General features: G+C 41.1%; 1 protein-coding gene across 1 annotated transcript in view; it reads left to right on the top strand.

Annotated features, from left to right (window-relative positions):
- The first annotated feature begins 1,227 nt into the window (after nucleotides 1–1,227).
- The window catches only part of LOC102809314 (uncharacterized), a 22,345-nt gene continuing 5,254 nt past the window's right edge, over nucleotides 1,228–18,318 (top strand). The window contains exons 1-5 of the mRNA XM_085502170.1: nucleotides 1,228–1,492; nucleotides 3,606–3,759; nucleotides 4,782–4,935; nucleotides 15,475–15,681; nucleotides 16,599–16,839. Coding sequence (XP_085358296.1) covers nucleotides 1,402–1,492; nucleotides 3,606–3,759; nucleotides 4,782–4,935; nucleotides 15,475–15,681; nucleotides 16,599–16,839 — 847 coding nt within the window. The 5' untranslated portion in view covers nucleotides 1,228–1,401. The remainder of the gene's footprint in view (nucleotides 1,493–3,605; nucleotides 3,760–4,781; nucleotides 4,936–15,474; nucleotides 15,682–16,598; nucleotides 16,840–18,318) is intronic.

Here is an 18,318-nt window from a genome sequence, read left to right as displayed (position 1 = left end):
GATCATTGTTTTTGATCGGTTCTATCAGTGTTATGTGTACTACGTCTTATTACCATTTAGTGTTATGTGTACTACGTCATATTATCATGCATATTATGTGTTTATTTATCATTGTACTCAGGACTTTTAAGATCTTAGGAAATTTAATTGTGTATTTATCAACTTATTTATCTATGTTAATTTTGAATAATTACATTTATAATCAGTCATGAATTTATGTGTCCGATTCAATTCAATATGTGTTCGCATTACAAATCAATATAGTGCTTGGTCGTTATTATTACTAAATTTCTGTCAGTTTCCAACAACTTACGACACCGCCCATCAACTAGTTGTGGGTTCGTAGCTCTTCTGGTGTCGTTTTTTTTTATGCTATTTTAGTCTCGGTTTTGGCTTTGGTTAGAGTTTTAACAAACATATTATTGATTGGCAATATCTTCAATGGAGTGATGCGAGAAAACATTCTGCATTTTTATTTGCGATGCCATTTGGTGTCGCACGTTTGTGTTACGCAATTCTATGTATTCTTCTTCTGTATCGATAAAAATCTAAATTTGTTGAAATAACAAATTTATTGGCACAAAATATATCATAAATGACTGAAATACCATCACACAGACTAAAGGTCGACATAAAAAGAGCTAAGGACCCACAGCTACCCATCCACACAGTGTTAGCGTCTAAAGTGTTTTTTTCCACTTTTTCTTAAAAGCCAGATCTGTTCGGCGTATCCCCGGGGGCGGAGCTACGTCACAAGACGTTCCACGTTGCTAAGACGCGCACCACTGTACATGTATTTCTATGGGCTCTGTGCGCTTTGCTGTGGAACGCCGGTCGAGCCGGTGAAAATTCGAGAAAACAACACAAACTCAACTTTGAAGTAATCCTGAACAACCAAATTTATATATGTTACACATGTAGGGCTAATCTTGTTACACTGTTCAGAGGAGTCTCAACAATCATCCCAAAGTACCGTTTTCTGTGAGTTTTTGGCCTTTGTTTTCACCGCGAGGGTTGCCAGGCGGTGAAAATGCCCGGATGTCCGCCCCTGAGGATAAGAACAGCTTAAGCACATTAAACAGGATTACCGACAAAATGTTTGAACTTGAACCATACAACTACTCTCCATGCATCGACGTTCGACGAGTTTGATGTTCTACCAAAAACGGTACAACGTTTGTTTTTGTTTGTGATCCCCGCTGGGGGGCGCAATCGAACGTGCAGATAGATAGATAGATAGATAGATTCCGAATTTGTACCGAAGAGGAGTAAAGGGCACATGAATGATTCCCACCAGTTTTAGACAGCAATGACGAGTCGTCCGATCTACACAGAAAGGTCATGTCGTACGTTGACCCGTCTATTCACGTAGTACCACAGGACGAATAGTACTATCTAATCATGGAGGACTTCCGTAGTCGGCGATCACCCGTGGTCTCAGTACATGGATGCGTTGCAAGCAGCCAACCTCTAGCAACACAGGCTGGCTTAGGTAGGGTATTCGCGATCAGTTAATACAACTAAGCACACGAATATACCGTCATGCTCATGTGGTTTATACGCTCGCCCTTCGGGATAATAGTAAATCCGTTTTCTACTGCCATGTATACTTCCGGGGGGGGGGGGGCGCTACTTCTACATTAAGTGGGTAAGGGTGTGAAGCCCACCTCTCGTAAACCATACCATGGAAGGTACTAACGGATTACCTTCCATGACCATACTCACTTCTAAACCATTTTTTTCTATTTATATACCCACTTCTAAACACAAGTGTTTTTAGCGAAAAAAAAACACCCAGCTCATACTTTCGCAACCAGTGAGCGCATCCGGGCGATGCAATTTATTCAGCCTTTTCCAGTATTTGGCTTTGAATACAAGGACCTGTGAAAAAGTAAATAAATGCTACACACTTTTAAACCAAAACATTGATAAATGACTACCCACTTCTAAACAAAATAACGTGAAATGGCGGCACATACCCGTATTGCACTTCTATGCAAGTAGCCCTCTGGGTATACCTGCTATTAGACGCGAGTTTTATGACCCCCCCCCCCGAAGTTAACAAGCTTGCTAGGTTCAAACATTCTTTTTTGCTACATTTTACTGCCATCACAATAAACTTATATGTCAAATTTGTTTTGAGTCAGCTTACAATTTTATTTTACTTAAATTGTTCTCTCTTCAGTTTAAAACAGTTGTACATTGTATTTTGATAGAGCAGTAATTATTTTCTCATCTTCACTGGTCAGGATCTTTTTTATCTATTTGATGTTGTATTTATAAATTGTTCTGTTTCGCTTATGAGGTAATTTCTCTCACTCATGTATAGTTTACATTTAATCAAGAAATATTTGATTTCCCCCTTCATCACAGACTTGGCAATGTGTCCCTCAGGTCAATATTGCTGTATCTGTCCATTTCTATATGTAAAACATGTGCACTTAATCTTAATTTTGCCAGTGATGTAGGATTTTTAATTATGTTCAGGTATTTATCAAATTTTAAATTGTTTTTTAGCAGCCTATATCTACGAAGTTTATTTTTAGGATTAAATACCCTTATTATCATAGTGAAACGGTGAGCTACTAGAATATTGCAAAACTGCTGGTTGGGTCTCGTGAGTTTTCTGATTTAGACTATGTTTTCGCTTGACTGGCTTCTGGCAAGATGAGCTAGTTTCAGAAGAGAAATATATCATTTTATACAGGGATACCTTTAATGAAATTTTGATATACTCATTTATTCCTTTTGATATACATTGTTGAAGGTTTTCAGAGATATTGTAAATATTCTTAACTGATGAGGATAATGCAAACATCAGTGCACAATTATTTTATGCAAGATATTTTGTAAACAAAAATACATATACGAATATTTTCTAGCCCACCTAACTTAATTTGGCAAATACTGTGCCTGAGTTCTTTAACTGCTATTCCATCACCTATGTTTGGATAATCAGTGAGTTTAGAATCTGGATTTAGTAATTCTTCATGGAGCAAAATCAAAGTCTTGTATCCACCATTTTGTAATGGGTTTCAAAACATGAGATTCAGGGACATATATATAGTGTTGGGTTCAGTGAGATTTTGTGATACTGTCAGTACAAACTACTAAGATTCTAGTGAGACAATACACAGATTCGTGCTAGATTCTGATCAGGAAATTGAAAAAAATCATACAGGTTACAAGCTGCCTCGTTTACATATAGTTGTGATTAGCTTGCTCCTGGAGTGGAAATCAAACAGCAATGCATGAGACTTATTGTAACGAAAACAATAAATAACTTGACCAGTATAAGTGGTAAATGCCATACCTTTCAGATTTGATTTTTGGCCATGTTATTAAAAATTAAAATTTCAACTAATTTTTACTGACAATACAACTTTAAAGCGCAGTGGTCGTCGCGCAGCGCGTGTTCGAATTTCATGTAAATAAACAATGTATTTTACACGCGTTGTATACGTTGCTATGAGTTCCATATTGAACATGACACAGCGCAACGACTGCCGCCCTTTAAGAATGTCAGATTGCTTCGAGTTTCTTTCAAAGCAAGACCTTTTTTTCATCATAGTAATTTTAATATCAGTATATCATTATTTATGTAGAAATATTGAAGAAAGGTGGGAATGCTGCTGATGCTGCTGTTGCCGTGGCAGCAGCTTTGAATGTTACAGAGCCTTGTAGTACCGGAATCGGTGGTGATTGCTTTTGTCTTTTTTATGATGCTAAGTCTAAGACAGTTCATGGACTCAATGGCAGGTATGAGCAAATTTAAACAAGTTCATACCTTTAAAGAAAACATCTATATTTGATATACATGCTTACTATGTGGCTCATACATGCAATGGACAACTATTTTCTGACAAAATCGTAAAAACAAAAATTTCTTGCACAAACTTTTAAAAATAGGCAATGGCTCAGAATCTTTGACAAATTTAGATAGAGAATTGTATTTTTCAATACCTTTGTGTCTGAATACATCATATAATTCTCTTTCTTATTCATTGCCAGTTGTACAATAATCACTAAAATTGTCATCCATATATCTAACATACCACTGTATGGCTAGTAAAGGTATATTGGTTTATTGGTTTATTGAAACACTTAAAATTCCTCAGAAGGAATTAAAATGGTTACACTAACTGCTAAAACACATATATAAAACATACAAATTTTACAAGAATTACTGTCTAAAGCACAACAATGGTTTAAAAAATAAATCAACAAACTACAATTACAAAAGAACTATTAATAAATGTTGGTAATAATATTGGGAAAAAAAATAGATGAAATAATAATAATAAAAAAGCAATAAACAATAAATCAATGAAAGATGGAAATGAGAAAAAAAAAAAAAAAGGATTAGTAAAGGATTCATTTGAAACATGATATCCTGCGTTTATTTGTATGCATGAGACCACAGTCATCTGGCGCACAAATGCGGTATTTACTATATGGGGGCCGCCGTCTTGAATACAGTTTGAAACTAAATAAATTGATACGTTGTGAAACGTGTTTTTCAGATTCTTACAAATCAGGAAAAATATACCAATCTTTCACAGCCAAAAGTTTCATGGCGTATTCAAGATGGCAGCCCCCATATAATAATTATAGCATTTGTGCGCCAGCTGACTGTGCATGAGACGGTGAACCAACTGCCAACAAGCAAACAGGTAGCTGAAGTAATATGAGAGTATCGTATTATTGCACAGACTCACATTTTCATCATTTTCATGTTTTTTTAAATAATTTTATTTTTTGTGTGATTCAATGTTTTTTAGCGGCCGATCCCCAAGAGACATGTCACTAGAAATGTTGAATACTAGAGGTTACAATGCAGATAATCCGATTCCAGTGCAAGGTGCACTAGCTGTGACAGTACCAGGGGCTGCGGCAGGGTGGCTTGATACTATTGAGAAGTTTGGGAGTAAAAAGGTATCAATACGATTTAATAATGTACAAATACCAACTTTAAGTTTGAATATTTGTGAGTGACCAAATGTGACAAATATATAATATTTTGTGTGTGAATCATCATTTGTTTCACTGATCTGTTTTCTTGTTATTGAGTTCTGTTACAGATTCATAAAATTGAATTAATCCAACTTTTTAATGACTAGTGAAGCATATTCAAATTGTATCTGTGTACTAGTGAAGCCTATCCAAATTATATCTGTGTAATGACCAGTGAAGCATACCCCAATCTCACTTGTGTAATGACTAGTGAAGCATATCCCAATCTCACCTGTGTAATGACTAGTGAAGCATATCCCAATCTCACCTATATAATGACTAGTGAAGCATATCCCAATCTCACCTGTATAATGACTAGTGAAGCATATCCCAATCTCACATGTATAATGACTAGTGAAGCATATCCCAATCTCACCTGTTGACTAGTGAAGCATGTCCCAATCGCACCTGTATAATGACTAGGGAAGCATATCTCAACCTCACCTGCATAATGACTAGTGAAGCATACCCCAATCTCACCTGTGTAATGACCAGTGAAGCATATCCCAATCTCACCTGTGTAATGACTATTAAAGCATATCTTAATCTCACCTATATAATGACTAGTGAAGCATATCCCAATCTCACCTGTATACTGACTATGAAGCATATCTCAATCTCACCTGTGTAATGACTAGTGAGGCATATCCAAATCTCACCTGTATACTGACTATGAAGCATATCCCAATCTCACATGTATAATGACTAGTGAAACATATTCCAATCTCACCTGTTGACTAGTGAAGCATGTCCCAATCGCACCTGTATAATGACTAGGGAAGCATATCTCAACCTCACCTGCATAATGACTAGTGAAGCATACCCCAATCTCACCTGTGTAATGACCAGTGAAGCATATCCCAATCTCACCTGTGTAATGACTATTAAAGCATATCTCAATCTCACCTTTATAATGACTAGTGAGGCATATCCCAATCTCACCTGTATACTGACTATGAAGCATATCTCAATCTCACCTTTATAATGACTAGTGAGGCATATCCCAATCTCACCTATATAATGACAAGTGAAGCATATCCCAATCTCACATGTATAATGACTAGTGAAGCATACCCCAATCTCACCTGTTGACTAGTGAAGCATGTCCCAATCGCACCTGTATAATGACTAGGGAAGCATATCTTAACCTCACCTGTATAATTACTAGTGAAGCATATCTCAATCTCACCTGTATAATGAATAGTGAAGCATATCCAAATCTCACCTGTATAATGACTAGTGAAGCATATCCCAACCTCACCTGTATAATGAATAGTGAAGCATATCTCAATCTCACCTGTGTAATGAATAGTGAAGCATATTCCAATTTACTACGTTCAATTACCCACCATAGACTCCGGTCAGTCAAAATGACTATTTTGAACTGTAGGAATTAAACAGCGATTCTGCCGGTGACGGAGAGATAGAATCCAGGTCAGGGGATGCCCCATGGGTTTGGGTTTGGGTTGTTGCCGCTGCCCGGCATCCGACATTGTAGCTGGTAGGATAAGTTTTCCTTGTCATTTTTACCCTTGTGTCGTTTTCCCCTTTGTGTGTAGTATTTTTCACAACAAAGAAATTAAAATTCGGCGCCTCTACGTAACCACTGGTTGGTTTTGCGGCGGCACCTTTTACAACTATATTTCGTTTTTTTCCATCATGCATGTCGTCTTTATTTACAATGTATTTAGCAATATATAGATGTCATGACAGCACCAGGGCTCGCTGCTGTTTTCTTTCCGGTCTCCTCTCGTTTCGAGTCGACCGTGCAAGTGGTTATATTCAGAATTTACCGGCATAGAACCCGCATCCGAGATACTTTGTCGTAGCTACGTGCGGGTTTCGGGGTTTTTGCGTGAAAGCGTGTTTTTTTCTGAGGCCTGAGATTTTCTTTCAGAGCCATCAAAATTGCTGAGACTGACCGCGTCACAGCAAGGTCGCGCGTGCAGTAAACAAATCGGTCAAAGTGAGTTGCGTGTTTAGCACGAGTGGAAAGTCCTCATGCTCGGCTACCGGTACTTCGTTTACCGGGACGTCAGGTAAGAGGCCCGACGGTGGAGGTACCGGTATTTCTCTCGGTCTCCCCTGCTGTTCGGAGGGCATCCTCACAGTCTGTTTTTTCAGGCGGTGTTTTTACCAGATTTTACCGGCTTCAGCGAGGCTGTGCCCCTGGAGGCTTTCTTCCTATGGGGCCCGTTGCGGGTCTCTTTGTGGACCCTTCCTCGCACAGCGCCGGGTTTGCCTCCGAGTTGAGGGCTTTGGTCGAAGGACTGTCGGGGCAATTGCGTCCCTGGCAGGCCGAGTAGATCAGACGCAGTCGGAGCAAGCTGTCTCCACTGTGTCCCCTCGGTGGGCAACAGGAAGAGACATGAAAGCATGTCTGCATTCAAACACGTCTTATCCGGGAAACCCCCCGTTCCCAGTCACAGCTCTCCAACTATTTTGGGGGGGAGGCCGAGGCTCAGGCTAATTGCACCAGGCCTCCTCTGGAGCCTCGGGCACTGAATGCCAACGAGGTGCTGGCAGCCAAGCCTCCGATCTCGGGGCAGGGCTTTCAGGGTGGAGCACACGTTGACCCCCACTTTCAGCCAGCTAGGGCTCGTCACGCAGTAACGGTACAATGGTAACGAATTTATCCTTGTGTTCGTCTCCGCTGTGGGTTTTTGACTCCTTTCTTATCGACCCACGGGCGTCCCCAGAGGGAACCGACCCTGCCACGAGATGCACAGTCAAACACGCTCCCTCTCACATATTTAAAGTGAAAAATTACGCAGTTCGCTCGCGTTGGATACAACCGGTACTCCGGGCGGTCCCTCAGAGTCTTCCATCTGTATGACTCGGTGAGCTACGCTTTTGGGGTAAGGCGTATCATCGATCCCAGTGATACGATATAGATACCCCCACCCTTGATCCTAAAGAGACCACCTAAGGTTGCTTCAACGCTTATGGGATCACAGGCGTCGGGATCCAAAGCAACCCCGTCGACACATCTCTCCCTGTCCGTCTGAGTGCGAAGTGGGGCGCAGAGCACGCAAACGGTGTTGATGGGCGGCGTTGGTCAGCCGCGGAGGATGTAATGCTTAAGGCCCCCGGGTGGGGATAACATTAGGCAACACATCCCACTGGACCAAACGCTACCCGGTCGGTGTGGTTTCTGGATCAGACCCCATAGCGTGGGATGAGACCAGAACGCCCCCAACCGGATTCCAAGGCTCCTTCCCCAGACCCCGGTACCACGAATTTGGCAAACCAGGCAAAGGGGGATAGCCGCGTTCCATGGGTGTCCATGGGAGGCAGAACGCACCAGCCTCCTAGACCAGGCGACATTTTTACTGGTGGGCCACCGCACATCTACATGCAACACCCTCTAGTGTCGCCTGGCTCTCTTGGCCGGGGCCACTACTGTGCTACGAGACGCGGCCTTAGACGCACATGTTTTCGCCGACAAGCTGAGCCGGGGTACGTCCCCACCTCAGTGACGTAGACTGGACATCCTCCACCCTCTTTATTCAGGGAATGGTGGGTACAGTCTCAGAGCTACGAATCCGCTTGCCAGTTGGTCCTGCCATGGGCAAACGGAGGGCACCCCAAGCACAGAAAACGCAGTGCCCTAGGGCGTCGTCCGCTACCCAGAGTCAGCCAGGAGGCAAGCGCTTATACCCTTCCATGGGAGGGAAGGGTAGTGGCACGCCCCAGGGAGGTAAGAGCCAGGTTGTGGCTCCTCATCCTCTCTGGGCGTCTACCCGGCAGCAGGGGAAGCATGTTTGACGCTCACCTCTGCAACCGGGGGGGGGGGGGGGGGAGACAGGCACGTGTTCGGTGAGTGGCCAGGTCAGAACTTAGTGACTACTTCAGGCCTTGGGGAACTCGCCTCATGGGAGAGGGGAGCACCCCCCCTCGCAATGGCCGAACACATGGCCACACATTCCTGTCGTACAGATTGCGCCGATGTAGTCCGGTTTGGAGACAGCGGGTGACCGATCCCTGGACCTTTCCAGGTGGTGACATCCTGTTACGGGATACCGCTGAAATCTCCATTTCCCCCCGTCAGTGTCTTCCCTGTAGGGCACTGCCAGGGGACTCAATCAGACGGGAAGTAGCAGTTTGCTGGGAAGGATGCCATACACAGGATACATCAGCCGGAACTAAGTCCAAATGTGTTCGTAGTACCAAATCTACAAGTGGCAGGCGTCCAGTTCTGGACCTAGGCAGACTGAATCAGTACGTGCTCCTCGATCGGTTCCACATGGAGACACCATTCAGGGTTCTTCTCTCCATCCACCGTTTTGACTGGCTAGCCCCACTAGACTTAAGCGGGGCCTATCTGCACATACCGATGCACCCAGCAAGTTGCCATTTTCTTCAAATTGCCCAGCTGGGCCAAGTATTCGAATTTTGGGTGCCCCCCCTGTTCGGGTTAGGCACAGCACCCTACATGTTCACCAGAGTGATGAAACAGGTAGGGCTGCTGCTTCACCAGATGTCGGTACACCTTAATCTGTACCCAGACTACTGGTTACCAACAACCCGGGCAAGGGGTTAATAGCCAAACGTGTAAGGCTAACACAGGATTTACTTCACCAGTTGGGCTCGTGAGTAAATCGACAAGTCCCACCTCGACCCAACGCGCAGTTGGTGTCCCTGAGCATGGAGTTTTGACACAGAGGTAAGCTTGGCTTAGCTATTTCAAGCGTGTTGCTTAGCGCTAAGCAGCCTAGCCGAATGCCTAGTCAGCGTTCCCTCAATGTCCCTCCGTGAACTAATGCGGATCATCGGAATGATGACCTCGGTTCAAAGGGTCGTTCCCCAGGCCGCGCTACGCAGTCGCCCGGTATAACGCTTGTTATAACGCCAAGCTCTCCTGTGGGAACTAGATAGGCGGGTTTCGATCTCAGACCAAGTGAAGGAAGCCCTGCCCTGGTGGTCGCCACTGGCCAACCTTGGGCAGAGGGGCCCCCTTGGATCCACTCGCCGCAGGTATGACTCTGATAACAGATGCCTCCCTCCAGGGTTGGAGGAGCGCATCTATTGGACGAACAAGCCCAAGGATATGGCTCCCGCATTAGTTTCGGGACTACCATATCAACCGGCTCGAACTGAGAGCAGTGTACTAAGCACTACCACGCTTTCTACCCATAGTTCGAGACCACAGAGTCCTGCTCACACAGGCAACGCAGCGGTGGTCTCCTTCACGAAGGAGGGCGGCGCATTCCCCATCGTTGTCAGTCCTAGCGGAGCAAAATCCTCCTTTGGTGCCAAGATTATGTGGAGCTTACCACACACCACCTTCCAGGGGTAAGGAACAGTCTGGCGACGCCCTTTCAGGGCAACTTCCTCTCCAGAACACTGAGTGGCTGATACCCCAGTGGGTAGCCTCCAGGCTGTTTCGGCTGTGGATGGTCCAAGATTAGACTGGTTTGCCGCACCCCGGAACACCAAGCTCCCGACGTGTGTAACACTCCTGCTGACTCCAGGAGCCTGGGCCAGGGTCGCTTTGCCACCCCGCGGACCCACTTAGTCGTGTACGCCTTTCCTCCCTTCCCACTAGTTCACCGGGCACCGGAGAAAACTTCGACAGGTGCACACCTGCATATTATCATTGGTCGCACCCAATTGGCCAAGCAGGGCCTAGTTTCCACTTCTGTCGGAAACGATAGTCGAAACACCAGCAGTGCTTCCAGACTTACCGGACTTACCTTACACGCATAGAGGCTCTCATTAGACCCGCACATACGAAAGCTTCTATCTGAGCGGGCTGCCAACGTCCTGGCCAGGGCGAACAGGGATTCCACCAATGCAGCCTACATTTCTAGGCTGCGAGCATACACTGGTTAGTGTAGCGGAAGGGAGATTGATCGATACCATTCCTCTATTGGCCAGGTAGCAGGCTCCTTCGTCCACCTGTTTGACGAAGTGGGTTTGTCCTACGCAGCGATCGTTGGCTACAGGTCGGCCTTGTCCCCCCACCATTAATAATAATAATAAGTATGCACTTATATAGCGCCATATATCCAAAATAAATGTTCATAGGCGCTTTACAAGACAAAAATAAATAAAAATATTAAATCATGAATAAAACATTAATAGCAACAACAAAGAAAAACTACTGAGTTTCAAAAGTCTGTTTAAAAAGATGAGTTTTAAGTTTCTTCTTAAAAATGTCAATATTGTCAGATAGTTTGATATGTAGAGGTAGTTCATTCCATAAGGCAGGTGCAGCATGGCAGATGGCGCGTTGACCGTAAGATTTAGTGTTAATTCAAACGTACGGGAACAAGACTAACCGATTGTCCTATTATTAGGAGACTATTTACTGCTTTCCAGACGCTGAGACCCCATACGAGGGAACCGCCCAACTGGGACTTGTCGGCTGTGTTGTCCGCTCTAGACAGACCATCCTTGGAGCCTCTCAGATCAGCACCACTCAAATTTTTGACGTGGAAAATAGTCTTCCTACTGACCTGCTGGGGGCATTGTCCTTCTCGGATGATGTACCGCCGCTATGGACAATCAAGTTGTGCTAAAGACACGAATCGGGTTTCCCACCTAGAACCAAATCCCAGGACACGATCCTCACCCGATCGTCATCCCCCAGCAGTCAAATTTTGTCTGCCCGGAGGGTCAGGAGGAATTGCTTCTCTACCCGGTTCGAGCACGGAGTTGCCACCAAACCGTACTAAGAATTTAGAACGGGGTGCCAGGCACATATCTTTGTGTTATGGCCCAGGCAGGCAGGATATGCCGGCCTCCCCAATTTCCATAACCAGGTGGTTTACTGCGACTGTATTAGAGGTCTATAATACTTTGACTTCCTCGACAGAGATTGCAGAGACACCAAGTACGAGCGCATGAGATCTGTGCGATTGCTAACTCGCTAGTGCTAGCGTCAGGTGCCCCCCTTCGGGCACACATGGAGGGCAGGCTTCTGGAGAACGCAAAACGTCTTTATCAACTACCACCTAAGAGACACCGAATCCATTGAAAAGGGTCTCTCTAGGTTGGGTCCCGTCGTAGCGGGTCAGTCTTGGTTTGCTGACCCAGCCCGAACGACCGCTAGGGTCCCTGCGCATAGGCAATAAGTCAGTCCGGCATTTTATGCGGACAGATTTCTCTACCATCAGCACTCCTCTGGAAGCTCCCAGGTCCCACTTTACGGCCTATGCTCTCATGCAGAACTGCTTCGGTCTTTACTTTGAAAGCTTACTACCCCCAGTATTGGGTTGGGGTCTAGCCTTCTCAGGCACACCGAACCCTGTCACCATAGCAGCATTTTGGCTCCACAGGCAAGGTAAGACACCCCCAATTTTTTTTTTTTTGTTTTGTTTTTTTTTGGGGGGGGGGGCTTAACTAGGGTGTTGAGTTCACCGGTGACTAGACTAATAGGAGGCTCTGGACGTACACAAATTGCACGGCTATTCCTCCAGTCTAATGGCAGTGCAGAGATAATGCCATACCACTGAAGTAGCTGAACGTAATTGAGCCCTAGTGCATGGAGATTAGCCCAATTTTTAATTTTCCCATTTGTGTCAAATATATCTGCAATATAAATTATTCCTGCATTAAAAAACGTTCTGTAAAAGATACTTTTATTTTGAATGAGGATATTTTTGTTGTTCCATATGATTTCATATTCATGCGAGATGTTTTTTCTAGGCCCAACTTCACTCCACTGTTTTAGTAAAGTGTAATAGAATAATGGGAGTTTAACATTGAGTAAGTCAACAGAAAAATTACATTTAAAAATGAAATCTCCTCCCACATATTCCAGGTAATTGGTAAAAAATAATTTCCAAGGGTGAAATTTAGGAGATAGGTATCGTTTTACCCACCCAACATTAATGGCTTTTTGCATTGCATGTATATCAATCATACCCAAACCTCCTTGGCCTATGTCTCCTATCAGTGTGCTGCGTGCTACTCTATCGTGTCCTTGCCATATGATTGTATATATTTTAGTATTTATGAGTTTAATATCCCGTTGTAGAATTGGAATATGGTTGAAAATAAATAGTAATTTTGGAATAACAAAAGTTTTAATAATCTGAATTTTGCCAATAATTGTCAAACTACGTCTAGACCAGCATTGCAACACACTATTTAAGCACTTTATTGGTATATTTATGTTCATTTCATATGCTGCTCTAGCATCATAGGAAAAGAAGACACCCACAATTTTGATAGGAGACATAGGCCATTTCACCCTGAACGGTCTGTCTTGTACGTCCAGAGCCTCCTATTAGTCTAGTCACCGGTGAACAAATAATTATACTTGAAAATACCACCCAAAAGCAATTACGTAAGTTGTTCACCTCCCATGTTTTTACAACACCCAAAAGTCAACTCTTTCTTAATACGGTACTTTGTGTAATCTGGATAACAAGGATTGGGAATTTCATTATTCCATGCCTTTTTTGGTAACTCTATGCAGCAAACTACGACTGACTGGAGTCTATGGTGGGTATGAACTATGTGAATAGGCGGGTTTGGAGAACCCTCGCCTAAATCTCACCTGTATAATGACTAGTGAAGCATATCCAAATCTCACCTGTATAGTGACTAGTGAAGTATATTCAAATCTCACCTGTATAATGACTAGTGAAGCATATCCCAATCTCACCTGTATACTGACCAGTGAAGCATATCCCAATCTCACCTGTATAATTACTAGTGAAGCATATCTCAATCTCACCTGTATAATGACTAGTGAAGCATATCTCAATCTCACCTGTATAATGACTAGTGAAGCATATCTCAATCTCACCTGTATAATGAATAGTGTAGCATATCTCAATCTCACTTGTATACTGACCAGTGAAGCATATCCCAATCTCACCTGTATAATGACTAGTGAAGCATATCCAAACCTCACCTGTATAATTACTAGTGAAGCATATCTCAATCTCACCTGTATAATGAATAGTGAAGCATATCGCAATCTCACCTGTATAATGAATAGTGAAGCATATCCAAATCTCACCTGTATAATGACTAGTGTAGCATATCTCAATCTCACCTGTATAATGACCAGTGAAGCATATCCCAATCTCACCTGTATAATGACTAGTGAAGCATATCCAAATCTCACCTGTATAATTACTAGTGAAGCATATCTCAATCTCACCTGTATAATGACTAGTGAAGCATATCTCAATCTCACCTGTATAATGAATAGTGAAGCATATCCAAATCTCACCTGTATAATGACTAGTGTAGCATATCTCAATCTCACCTGTATAATTACTAGTGAAGCATATCTCAATCTCACCTGTATAATGACTAGTGAAGCATATCTCAATCTCACCTGTATAATGACTAGTGAAGCATATCCAAATCTCACCTGTATAATTACTAGTGAAGCATATCTCAATCTCACCTGTATAATGACTAGTGAAGCATATCTCAATCTCACCTGAATAATGACTAGTGAAGCATATCTCAATCTCACCTGTATAATGAATAGTGAAGCATATCCAAATCTCACCTGTATAATTACTAGTGAAGCATATCTCAATCTCACCTGTATAATGACTAGTGAAGCATATCTCAATCTCACCTGTATAATGACTAGTGAAGCATATCTCAATCTCACCTGTATGACTAGTGAAGCATATCTCAATCTCACCTGTATAATGACTAATGAAGCATATCCAAATCTCACCTGTATAATTACTAGTGAAGCATATCTCAATCTCACCTGTATAATGACTAGTGAAGCATATCTCAATCTCACCTGTATAATGACTAGTGAAGCATATCTCAATCTCACCTGTATAATGAATAGTGAAGCATATCCAAATCTCACCTGTATAATGACTAGTGTAGCATATCTCAATCTCACCTGTATAATGACCAGTGAAGCATATCCCAATCTCACCTGTATAATGACTAGTGAAGCATATCCAAATCTCACCTGTATAATGACTAGTGAAGCATATCCAAATCTCACCTGTATAATGACTAGTGAAGCATATCCAAATCTCACCTGTATAATTACTAGTGAAGCATATCTCAATCGCACCTGTATAATGAATAGTGAAGCATATCCAAATCTCATCTGTATAATTACTAGTGAAGCATATCTCAATCTCACCTGTATAATGACTAGTGAAGCATATCTCAATCTCACCTGTATAATGAATAGTGAAGCATATCCAAATCTCACCTGTATAATGACTAGTGTAGCGTATCTCAATCTCACCTGTATAATGACTAGTGAAGCATATCTCAATCTCACCTGTATAATGAATAGTGAAGCATATCCAAATCTCACCTGTATAATTACTAGTGAAGCATATCCCAACCTCACCTGTGTAATGACTAGTGAAGCATATCCCAACCTCACCTATGTAATGACTAGTGAAGCATACCCCAATCTCACCTGTGTAATGACTAGTGAGGCACATCCAAATCCACTCATCTAATTGATAATGTACATTAGATATTGTGTTTCACAAATTCTAGTTGTCAGTGAGAGAAATCTTGGAGCCTGCTATATGCCTTGCTGAAGATGGTTATCCTGTACATCCCATATGTGCTTATTCCTGGGAGAAGGGTTCCTTTCTGTTGAAAGATCCAAAGAATATATATGGTGGAGATATGTTATTGAACGGCAAGGCACCTCGGGTGGGAGAAATCATGAAAATGCCACTACTGGCAAATACTTTTAAGGTAAATATAATAATGATTTTCTGTCAGTATTGTGTCACAGCTTCAAAGGCTTCATGGAAGCCGTGTATTCTCATTTTGATTGGATTGAAAATAAAATTTAATGTAAATACATTTTTGAAATCTAAATAAAAATATGCATTAGCAACGTATACTGTATCATGTAGGGAATAAATTAAGTTTAAATAATTATTAATTATTATAACTGGCATATAAACATTATTTCCAGAATGTGACGTAATACAGGACAGATCGAAAATGCATATCACATATTTTGACGTCAGATATTGCTGATTTTTTTTTCATTGTACACACTGCCTGAAGATTGTGCAGAGCTTGCAGGTTTATATATGGTCTGATAATTATAGATTGTGGTAACAATGATTCATTTTGGCAAGCTCATGTGTGTATACTTTTGGAATTATTATACAGTCTCTCCAAAAAAAAGTTGAAATTATGCAAATATCGCAAATGAGCAGAATCGCCAGAATCAATTTTGTGTGAAATATAGAACATGGGGGCGTCAACAAAATTAGCATACAATGTGTATGCAATTATATATTTTTATTTTGTGTTATTTCAGCATTAGTCCCACCATTTCACTTTTTTTTTGGATGTGATTTAATAAATAATCACATGATAGGTGAATATCAGCAGACACAAATGATTCCCGCCCAAGTTTTGTATCAATCCGAGCCACAGGCAGGACAAGTAATATCGTGGGATTACATATAATAATAATAACAAAAAAAATATATATCTTTTAAATGAAAAATGCATGTTTCGCATGCAGTGTCACTTAACTATCTTACTATGATGAAATATTCCAGTAGGAATAGGAATGCGGTTGTCAGCATCAAAACAAAATGTATTTGTTAAAATGTTTGTGGGAATTATTCCTGTTTTGTGTTTTTTTAAAGGAGCTCGCCAGTGGTGGCAAATCATCATTTTATGAGGGGAGGATTGGTGAAGCTATTGTAAGCGTGGTTCAAGAACATGGCGGTGTCTTGTCATTAGATGATCTAAAGAACCATACCACTACGTACGATGAGCCGATAAATGTGGATTACAAAGGTGTACGTGTTTGGGAGATGCCACCGAATGGACAGGGTATTACAGCCCTCATGGCACTTAACATTCTGGAAGCATATGATCTTAAAGGTATTCATATCAATTGTAATTCAATTCATAGGTGTTAAAGAGTTGCCATGGTAATGCAGGGTATAGGGCCTGTCACAATGTTTGACTTTGGTTAATGGCTTGATAAAGTTTGGAATTTGTGGTTTACTTTCACCCATACACAACTACAGATGCTGAACTAATTACATTTAAACTTACATAATATTTTTATTTTGAACAAAATTATGTATATAGTCCATCATCTAGGTCCAAGAAACACAGCACAATGTTACTTACATATTGGATTATGCATGTATATTTGTTTAGCAATGATGTCTTACTTGATTGATTGATTGGTTAATTGATTGATTGATTGGGTTATTGATTGATGTATTGATTGATTGATTGATTGATTGATTGATTGATGTATTGATTGATGTATTGATTGATTGATTGATTGATTGATTGATTGATTGATTGATTGATTGTAAGACCTTGACCCTGTCGCATTGACTGATAAGCATCTGTGCATATTTACACCATACTGTAAACAATTGCACAAATGATTCATTGGACATGTCTGCACTGAACAAACATGTCACATGACACAAAATGCTTTGGTTGGTTTAATAGATATCCAGGTTAAATAGGTTGAGTTAAATAGGATGAGTTAAATAGGTTGAGTTAAATAGGTTGAGTTAAATAGGTTGAGTTAAATAGGTTGAGTTAAATAGGTTGAGTTAAATAGAATGAGTTAAATAGAATGAGTTAAATAGGTTGAGTTAAATAGGTTGAGTTAAATAGGTTGAGTTAAATAGGTTGAGTTAAATAGAATGGGTTAAATAGGTTGAGTTAAATAGAATGAGTTAAATAGAATGAGTTAAATAGGTTGAGTTAAATAGGTTGAGTTAAATAGGTTGAGTTAAATAGAATGGGTTAAATAGAATGAGTTAAAAAGAATGAGTTAAAAAGAATGAGTTAAATAGGTTGAGTTAAATAGGTTGAGTTAAATAGGTTGAGTTAAATAGGTTGAGTTAAACACAGTGCATGGCAGAAACCTGTACCTTAGTTTATAAATGCATTTATAAATATTTGTAAATACTGACGTTTCGCTTTCATTCAAATTTGATTTTGTAATTGTGATTGACTTGAATGCTCAATAATATCTACACCAATACTGCACATGCATGCCTTCAAATATATATATGAATGTAGCGTAGTATCTGCACCAGTCCAATTATTCAAATTAAAATGTTTGATGATAGGATGACATTGGACTAACCTATCAATATAATTAATTAATTAATTAATATTAATAATTAATATATTAATAATTAATATTAATATATTAATTAATACTTGAAAGTCTAATTTCGCTGTGATTTACAATGATGTGGATTCATTGATTAATTGTAGAGATAAATAAATCCTATATTCCAAATAATTAAGTCACGTGGACGATTACAATAACAATGGCAAATTTGAAGAAAAAAAAACTCTAAAAACGAAATATTCATCTTC

The sequence above is a fragment of the Saccoglossus kowalevskii genome, chromosome 8, assembly GCF_978046115.1.
Source record: "Saccoglossus kowalevskii chromosome 8, keSacKowa6.1, whole genome shotgun sequence".
NCBI lineage: Eukaryota > Metazoa > Hemichordata > Enteropneusta > Harrimaniidae > Saccoglossus > Saccoglossus kowalevskii.
Note: the sequence above shows the minus strand (reverse complement) of the source record. Positions and strands in the feature narration are given on the sequence as shown.